Source organism: Lolium perenne, chromosome 1, assembly GCF_019359855.2.
Source record: "Lolium perenne isolate Kyuss_39 chromosome 1, Kyuss_2.0, whole genome shotgun sequence".
Lineage (NCBI taxonomy): Eukaryota > Viridiplantae > Streptophyta > Magnoliopsida > Poales > Poaceae > Lolium > Lolium perenne.
The window spans coordinates 197,952,173-197,961,775 of record NC_067244.2 but is presented as its reverse complement, the minus strand read 5'-3'; the positions used below and the strand labels follow the sequence as shown (position 1 = coordinate 197,961,775).

The following is a 9,603-nucleotide window of genomic DNA, read 5'->3' as shown; positions in this document are numbered from 1 at the left end:
CGACGAGTCACTGAAATATTTGGATTGAAGGATACAGGAGAGCTGACTTCTAGGATTCGATGCAATTCTCAGGAAGGAGAAAGGATAAGCCCATAATTGACAGCCTGAAGATGTCGAATCCCTAAGCATCCCTTTCTTTTTTGGTTCGAAAATATTCTTCCAAGCTGCCAGACAAAGAGGTTTAGAAGAAGGCTCTAAATCCACTCGTGTCCACCGGAAGTTCCTTATGATAGAGGTCATTTTTGCTAGAAACTTTCTAGAGAAAATGATATTAGACATGTAATAAACAGGAATGGAGTCAAACACATAATTAATAAGTTCCACTCTCGCCACAAGAGATAAGGAGTTAGTTTTATAAGTCAAAATTTTAGATTTAAATTTATCCAGGAGAAAATTGTCCTTCATCATATTTTAGCATTAATCAATTACATGATTTTTCAAATTCCACAAATACAATTATTGGATTTTTTCACCTACACCCATTGATCATTACCTTGTAATGGGTAATGTAATTAAAATCTCACAAAGGGTAACTACTGATCGAACAAGCTCTATTGTGCTAAGAGCTCTCATAGTTGTTAGAAGATTCAGGGTGAAACTACTGATCGAACAAGCTCTATTGTGCTAAGAGCTCTCATAGTTGTTAGAAGACAGAGGGAACAACTAAGCTCTTTCAAAATGTAAGTCATGTCATGAGAACTACTATCACTTAGCACCCTAATTCTGAAGTAGGTACAGTTGTTCATACCAATAGTTCATTAATGGGTAAAGGAAAGTTCTGATTCAGTTGTAATGAGAAAGATGCAGCTATAATTACAAAGTCAAATGTCTGAATTTTGGCTAACTAGAGATGAGCCAATGGCACTTTCATCAAGAAAAGAACATGTAAAAGTGTTCTCTTAGGTACAAGATTATTGCAAACAAGAGAAAGGAAATACTAGCAGACTATCTTTGTGTAAACATTGAAGTGCCTCTACCTAGAATGAACAATAGTAGAAGCACAGGAAGTGCCAAAAGTGCATCTACTTATACAGTTACGAATGTACATATTCATGTGCAATGCTAGAATCACATTTGTGCAAATAATTCGAATCTACCTTGTCCCTGTGCTCCCCTAATAATAATAATAAAAATAATAATAATGACAGTAATAATAGTGAGCAACAATTACTAGTAATTTCAGAATCCATATCATAGTGTTGTTCGCAGAAACTCTGAATTAGACAATTAAAATGGAGCAAAGGCTGAAAACTCATCTGAGCCCTAACACGCATCAAGTCAGAACCGACAAGCTAACCAATACACACCCACACTTGTTAATGATACACTCACAAACGTAACCGATTATTATGACCACTATATTTGCACACCCCGACCCAAGAAAGCATCTTCCATTAGTATTACCAATGCCTTTGCCCCCCGATGCGCCTGGCAAGATGTATGTCCTTTTGCACTGTAGCAAAAAAGGTCAGGTGAATGAGGGCATGCTAATCTATACATGTATTTTCTTTATATATATAAAGTAATTGCTAGTTGATACCATCAATTTGTTAAGATAGAAACAAGAACGATGATGATGACGAGTGACATCAATTTGTTACGACAAACAGTACGCAAGTAGAAAATACAGACATATTTTACAAATAAAAATTCTTATTTTGATACTATGTTTGTATTCTCAATATAGGAAATAAACACAGAGTTTTCTGCAATGGTAACCAACCAGATTTGGTGTCTAAATGCAGGATTGACAATTCTAGCACACTAGCCATAACTGCCAGAATATGTACCGTTTGTTCCACATGTTCGTTGAGAAAAAAGAATAGAAGGTCCTGTTGAGATGGGATCTGCTATTTGTCGATCTTCTTATTGTTAACCATTAGTTTGCAACTTCAAATAACATAAAACTAAATATCACCTCAAATAAAAGCAAAGATGATACTGTGATTGAAATGCTTTGATAAATTTGGCATGTTTCTTTCGCAATTACCAAAAATAAGATAAGTGCAAACGAAAAGAAGTGCTCATTCAGTGACAACTTACTGATGGTAACTCGCTTGGCGTGGATGGCGCAGATATTTGCCTTTTCAAATAAGTCTACCAAGCGATACTCTGCAGCCTGCATATGGAAAAGAAGAGAAAACCATATTCAATGCAAAGCAAAATATGATGAAGGACAGTGTCTGGAAGTACAGCTAGGACACGCAAAATATTGTGACCTCTGTTAGTTTGCTGGTGGTGCAGAAGAAGGCATTTCTAGCAAGAGCCTATACTAAAGTAAGTTACTAGGTGCGGTAACGATCCTGTCTAAATGAAAAATTGAACTTCAGTGGTTCTTCCGTACTTCTTTTTTTTTTAAACATAAGGCCAAAGGCCCAGCTTTAAATTAATAAAGCCAAAACGGCAGATACAGAGTGCAACAAGGCATACACAGCTTACAAACCAAAGAGAAAAAGCACAGATGCTATGATCACTAAGGCTATCGTCTACCCGAGCAGCCACCAGAGGAAGAAACATAGCTAGAAGGGAGCACCATCAGCGGAAGGAACGAGCACGCCAGCTTCCAGAAGAGAGATTAGTGTCCAACTCATGGCCTCTGACTCCGAAGAGGGACCCTTCCCTCTCGCCCCGGTCCGAAGAGCGCCGCCGTCGGCAGACAGAGAAGCTCTCCCAAGAGCAAACCAGAGTAAGAACACCCAAAGAGCATGGAAGTGGGCAAGTCGGCTACCGCAACAGAGAGCTCCCGACGAGCGCCATCAGCCGCCTCGGCACCACCATGAGGAGGACGCAAGCTGCTGGGCGCCGGCGCACCACGAAGACCGGCAAACAAGAGCATCAACCTGGCCAAGCACAAGGTTGACAAAGGAGAGAACGCACTGCCAAGCACCACCACGACCAACCGGAACCCGCCAACCACCCCTGCAATCCTCAGACGAAGCCTCCAGGAAGGGAACGCCATCGCAATGCCGCCAACGCCCACACGAGGAAAAAGGGTTTTCACCCCGGGCAGGGGTGAGGGTGGGGAAGAAACAAGGGATCTCAACGCTGCCTCCAAGGAGGGACACGGCGCCAGGAGCGTCGCCAGCGTCGTGGCCACCGCCGGCCACAGGTTTCCCCGGTCCCGAGCCTCCCGCCACCATCCAGCAAACCAGAGCAAGCAGATCTGGCCAAGGGATGCAGGTTTCACCGGCCGGAAAAGGGGGGATCTTCCGGGGACAGGCACACAGAGCTGGCGGCAGCTCCCCGGCCACACCAGACGCCCGCCACCCCTCCGCCGTCCGCACGACCAGAGAGGAGGGCAAGCACTCACAGCCACCGCTCGCCGCAGAGCCGGCGCCGTCCACCAGATCAGGGCCGCCGCCCTGAGGTCCAGAGCCCCCTCCGAGGACGCCGCCGGCAGCACCCTCCCTTACCTCCGGCTAGGCCCGAGGCCAGCCAACGGCGACGGAAGAGCCACCGAGCAGCCCCACCGGCCACGGCGAACCCAGCGCGGAGTTCCTCCACCGATCTTCCGCGCGGGGGGCGAGGGCCCAGATCCCCGCCGCCCCCTTCACCGGCGTCGCGGGCTTAGCCCGGCGGCGCCTCTAGGGGCGACGAGGAGGAAGAGGATGGCTGGGGGAGGCGGCGGCGGCGCGACTAGGGTTTCGCCTCCCTGGTCGCCTGGAGGGGGCGACCCGAGAGGCGTTTTTGCAGAAGCTCTTTTTTCTTTTGACAACTTCTTCCGTACTTCTTTTTGGAACTAGATACAGATAATCAGTCGGCATTATGACTCACAAGTCACAAATCATCACCACGACGCCATTCAGCTTCCTGAATCGAAATTAAGCTGCAAGACGGTACCTGAATATATATCTATCTATCCCACATTGATGGTTTCGCCTTAAATTTATGCTCGGTAAAAAGCGACCAGGAGTACTCTAAATGTAACAGTAGTACGTGAGAGTTTGAGCACTGACTGACCTCTTGCAGCGCGACGAGCGCTTCAGGAGTCCAGCGGTTCACATCGGTCGAGAAGGAGTTGGTGATCTCCTTAACCTGCAAATTCATCGATATATGGATGACGGTCAGACAAGGATACCCTGACTGACAGAGCAGAGGACACGACGGAGGCACGCACCAGGCGGACAAATGGCGCGAAGGGGAGGAGCAGACCGGTGAAGCTCTGGTATTTCCTGATCTCCCGCAGCGCCACCGCGCCCGGGCGGGACCGGTGCGCCCTCTTCTTCTTCTCCGGCTCCGGCCGAGGCTCTGGCGACACCATCCGTAGCGGCGGCGGCGGCCTCCAGGGACGGGAGCGCTCGAAGCAGGGCGGCGCCTCCCTGGGCATCCTCGCCACGGTGTGCTTCGTGCGGGCCATCGCGGCGGCGGCCAGTGATGTGCAGTGTAGGTACGCCGAGCCGTGCCGTGCGTGGTGTGACTGTAGCGGCGAGTGTGTTGAGTGGGAGGAACGGTCAGCCGGGCGCTTTCGAATGATTTGGTTGGCAGCTGATGAGCCGTTAGTTTTTGCCTACTATCAGTGGGTGGGGAACAACAAATATTCTCGGAAATTCAATTCGGCTTCCAGGTTTCCTCTACCAACAAAATATATTTAGAAGTGTGGAAAAATTTTGACGAAAATTTTTACATGTACATCTCCATAATATATGTGTGTGTGTCAAGTTTCACAAAAAAATAATATTTTTTGTGGTCTATGTAAAAAAGAGAAAACTTATCCTGTGAAAAGCATTGTTTTTAGCACTGAATTTTGTCTTTTTTACACACGTCACATGATAAGTTTATTTTTTATGAAACGACTTTGTGAGCACCGCGTAGCACGTGATGTACGTGCGAATTTTTTGATTCAACTTTTTAAAAATTTAAAATATGTGTAAGATGCATTTTAAAATATAGGGAGCATATGCTCCAAAACACCACTCCCAAATATTCTACTGTAGGAAAATACTGTCCGGCACATGGTGATAAACTGATAATAATACTATAATAACCATATTTTCAAGCATTGGAAAATTGTGCAAAAATATGTAAGCTACGGATAGGTAAGAACTTAACCTTGTGAAATTTCGCAAATGTATGAACATTTTCAGCTTTACAAGAATCACCAAATAATGCACGGAACAAATTGCTATGATGCAGGTTATGACTTGTGCTGCACAACCATTTTCAGAAGATGGTGCCAAAGCTTTTTGAAATTTATGTTATGCAAAAAAATGATATCTTCAGATTCTAGCCGAAATAAGTTTTAAATGGTAAGACTACATCAAGAACTGATCCAGAAAAGATAGCTGACTTCCAGAGAGGGAAAAACGCGTCAGTTGACGCGGTGCCAGCTTCCAAATCCGTGCCAAAGAAATGTCACAACACAACATACGTTTTGAACAAACGATCACATCACTGAGTTCGCCACATGGCACTGGCAAGAAAATGAAATTCAGACAGACAGGGGGGCTTTGTTTCGATCATCATCTACAGATTTAATCTGAAGGAGGCTGGCTAATGCCCGCTGGGCCGCAGCGACGAGAGGACCACGTCCTGGAGTGAGCTGTCCTTCTGCATCGCAGCCTTGAACTCGTCGAAGGTGATCTTGCCATCGCCGTTGGCGTCCATCTGGTCGAACATCTCATCCAGCTTCCCAGGCTCCGCGATGTCACCCGGAAGGCACTCCTCGGGCAGGGCCTAGCAATTTTCACAAGTTCAGAACAAGAAGCTTTGTCAACATAACCATCTGAAGAACGCTTGGTCTGGTAGAGCTAGTCTCAATCCCTCTTACCCGGAGCATCGACGCCAGCTCTTCCTTGCTGATGCAGCCTGACCGGTCCTCATCGTACATCTGAAACCATGTTTATTGTTGTCAGATGTTGAATCAACCTATCGTGTCAGTTTAGGAACCAGTCTGAAAGTAAACATTGAGATGATGCATTGATTGCTACTGCAATCTGCAGCATCAAATCTTTCTCTAGTGGAGTGTGATTTTGGGTATATACCTGGAAGCAGAGCCGCAGAGCACCATCCCCACGTGAGTTCCTCAGGTTAGAGAGCCCGCAGAGGATCTCCCTCATGTCGACGGTTCCATCACGGTTGTTGTCAAACAAATCAAACACGCGAGGAGCTAGAGGGATCAGGGAGTCCATCTTCATTGCTTTCAGCACCTGCTCGAACTCTGTTAGCGTGGCATTCTCTCCGTCCGCGCATCTGCACCAGGACCACTTTGTAAATAAGTCTATTCATTCAGCAAAGTTACAGATTCCAGAAATACACAGCTTCTTACGAGGGACTGCAACTATTCAAACTTTAATCTGCTTATACATCGGGTCAACTATCCATATTGGGATTATCCACATTTTGAACATCTCGTCTAACTGAGTAACGCTGTTACTGATATATCAAGCACTAGACAACATATTATAGATAAACCCATATACTCACATCCGTGCGAAATGAAGACGCAGATTATCTAGCTCTTCCGAGGTAAGATCATGGGTTCCTAAAAGACTCCTCAGCCTTTTTGTCCTCAGTGCCACTTTGCTGCTCAGGACGCTTGCTATAGCTGCTGCCCGCAATTTCCTTCTGGCATTGAATCTTTGCAGTTTTGTGACAACCTCTGCATCCATTCGATCTTGCTTGGCACAGTCTCCTATCACCCAAGGATGCATCAAAAGCTGGGTTGTCATGATAAATGGGCACACAGCTAAGTACAGTTATATCAAGTCAAGTGCGAAGAAGCACAAAAGGGAGCAGGAGATATACATCACTCGCGGTGGGCCTTTTGTAAGGTTCAACGGAAAGAAGACTGGAAATCAGTTCTTTGGCTGATGAAGTTATTGTTTTCCATGTGTGCTCCTCAAAACTGAATTCACCCTGCAAGTAAGCAGGAGTATTTGTAATTTTGTATAGACACTCAAGTGCTCAAGTTCTAAGACACCATATTATCCGTATTTATAAGGCCTTAATTCTTCAAAGAAAAGGTACCAATTCCTTTTTGAGTGGCTTATGACAAAGTCTTATGACAAAGTCAATTAACCCCACATCCATGATGGCTCACAGTTTTGGGTGTTATTCTGAGTAGTAGAACACGTTATATTCTTGTGGATTACATGTAAGACAATATTTGTTTGCATCCTTAAAGGAATCTCTAGTTAGCTACTGACTTAAATATCTCAAAGAAACTTGCCCATTGGAAGTTTGGAACTAGACATCAGATAAGACAAATAAAAATTCAAGTGGCAATAACTAACAGAGAAGAAACTTCAGCAATGATTGACAGGCATGTTTCTATACTAAGTACAGTCAATTGTTCCAATCCAACTGACACAAGGTGGACACTCATTCTGACATTACATGGCTCGCACATAATTTATACTGGAAGAGCATAGGGCATACAGTTTATGGAGATCAGATGATTCATGGGCACAACAATCTTGTTTCATAAGCAAATGCATTCAAAGAAATTTATTTAACACCCTTTTCCACTACAGGTATTGTCATACTAGGTTGTAGAAGTTCTGTATAGGTGAAAAACTGGAGATATGAATCACAAGAAAACTCCAAACCAATAATATAACCATTGCAGAAAATTTTCCCCAGATGCTAGTTCAGATGGATACTTACTTGGAGGATCCTTTGATGTTTTTCTAGATTAGTTGGAGCATGAAATGGCGGGCATCTGCAATGTACAATAAAGCCTGTGAACTATGATACATGAGTCAAGCCAGGAGAATTATCAGAAGAAAGGATGGCCAACGTACCCAGATAAGAGAATATACAGAATCACCCCAACAGACCACATATCACTTGCAGCTGAAACCTCTTGCCTCGATAGTGCTTCTGGTGAAACATAATCTATCGACCCAAACAACGCCACAATCGGGTCACTGAAATCTTCTACAGAACTCAACCCAAAATCCATGATCTTCAACGTGGAATCTTCTTTTCTGTCCGTGAACAGGCAATTTTCCGGCTTCAAGTCTCTGTGTATGATGTTCGCCTTGTGAAGAGCTTTCAACCCACCGGCGATCTGGCTAATGATAGCAGCCGCATCAAACTCCGAGTACCGCTCGCGGCCTATTATCCTGTCGAAAAGCTCACCACCAGAGCACAGCTCAAGGATAAGGTGCACGCCGTTCGCATCCTCATACACATCATGCAGGCTGATAACATTCGGATGGGGCGCAACATTCTCAACTATCCTCCTCATGACGAGTATCTCATTAGTCAGCAACGCGTCGGAGATGGATACCTGCTTCCACATCGGGAGGCCCGAGCTCGGCGCGCCACCCTTTGACCCTTGCTGCATCCCCATCATCGCTGGGCCGAGCCTTCGGAGGGTCTTTATCGCGACCTGGGTGTTTCCTTCAGACTTGCTGACTCCTCTTCTCACTATCGAGAAACCACCTCGGCCGAGGACATCCACAACTTCATAGTCATCAGACAGCTTTCTGCTTTCAGTCGTGGACATTGCGTAGCAGCAAGAGTAGCTTCAACCAGTTGTTTGACTCAAGAACCTAACAGCTGAAGGTAACAAATACCGGTAAGAAGGAAGCCAAGAGGGCACGAGCACCCAAAATCAGCAATAAACTGGTACAAATCGACCTGTTTCACACAAGAAATCAGAACAGTGATCACTGATACAGGAAGAACAAATTGATCACAGGTCTCTGGGGAGAAGAAAGATTGGGGAACAGCAGAGCACAAACTGGAAACAGTAGTTGGGAACAGACAGGGACGTCTATATAAACAGCTCCACTGTGAGAACTATATACAAAGAGCACAACGTTGGGGAGTTGAAGATTGTGACGCCACAAGAAAGAGACATGTGCAACAACCAACAAAAGGGAATAAACTCACCGAGTACTTTCTTTTTCGTGCAGGGGGCAAGATGACAAAGAATTGAGAAATTAGATGATAAGAGGAAGACGCAAGGCCAAAAAACAATCATGTTGACCTGGTTGCCACTGATGTAGCCTGTAGGGCAACTTTGATTTGGTCTTCACCCGGTGAGGCCAGACCTATATTAGTCTTAGTTTAATGCATTGTCTTACATTGTTGATGGAAATTTCTTCTTCAGCCGGACCCTAGAGCTGGAGGCCTGTAAATATATGCATGTGAAAGAAGTTCAGTTCTGATTACACATGAGAGCTACAGTACAAAAAACAGCGTCCACTTCACAGTTGATCTGATCTGACTACTCACAGTTTGGACTGCAAACAACAATGGGCAATTCGTGAAAGCAATCACCACAACTATTTTACTGAACATATAGAGATGTTATTCACCTGAATATTGCTACCAGATTCAGAAAATCCGTCAAATCAAAATGGTAAGCAACTACTCCTGGAAGAGTAAAATTCACAAGCATGAAAGTAACAGAAAATTGATCAAGAACACCAGGACTGTATCGCTACTACTCACTCCATCCCGTAATATAAGATGTTATTACAACCAATTACAGCCTATATTAGTTGTAATAACATTATGAGACAGAGGGACTACCATATAACTATGCCACAGACAATGGTATTTTCTGGTACTACAGAAGTAGAGCATATATGAATTAATCTGTCAAAATCAGAGAGATCTGATGGTAAGACAAACATTGGTATCAGCACT

At 44.8% G+C, this 9,603-nt stretch overlaps 2 protein-coding genes across 3 annotated transcripts; both read right to left on the bottom strand.

The window, feature by feature from the left end:
* Nucleotides 1-1,154: 1,154 nt before the first annotated feature.
* LOC127318358 (histone H3-like centromeric protein CENH3) lies at nucleotides 1,155-4,457 on the bottom strand. Its single transcript, XM_051348840.2, has 4 exons — nucleotides 4,118-4,457; nucleotides 3,961-4,035; nucleotides 2,044-2,119; nucleotides 1,155-1,453 (listed from the first exon to the last, which is right to left on the bottom strand). The coding sequence occupies exons 1-4, from the start codon at nucleotides 4,355-4,357 to the stop codon at nucleotides 1,401-1,403; spliced, it is 444 nt and encodes a 147-aa protein (XP_051204800.1). The 5' UTR covers nucleotides 4,358-4,457; the 3' UTR covers nucleotides 1,155-1,400.
* Nucleotides 4,458-5,294: 837 nt separating this feature from the next.
* Nucleotides 5,295-8,788, bottom strand: LOC127318366 (calcium and calcium/calmodulin-dependent serine/threonine-protein kinase). 2 transcript variants are annotated; one of them, XM_071821832.1, is made up of 8 exons: nucleotides 8,587-8,788; nucleotides 7,743-8,505; nucleotides 7,606-7,660; nucleotides 6,745-6,855; nucleotides 6,424-6,656; nucleotides 5,982-6,189; nucleotides 5,768-5,827; nucleotides 5,295-5,673 (listed from the first exon to the last, which is right to left on the bottom strand). In XM_071821832.1, the coding sequence occupies exons 2-8, from the start codon at nucleotides 8,450-8,452 to the stop codon at nucleotides 5,491-5,493; spliced, it is 1,560 nt and encodes a 519-aa protein (XP_071677933.1). In that variant the 5' UTR covers nucleotides 8,453-8,505; nucleotides 8,587-8,788; the 3' UTR covers nucleotides 5,295-5,490. The 2 variants fall into 2 exon arrangements, with proteins under 2 accessions (XP_071677933.1, XP_051204809.2); XM_051348849.2 differs by having other exon boundaries at nucleotides 7,743-8,788.
* Nucleotides 8,789-9,603: the final 815 nt, after the last annotated feature.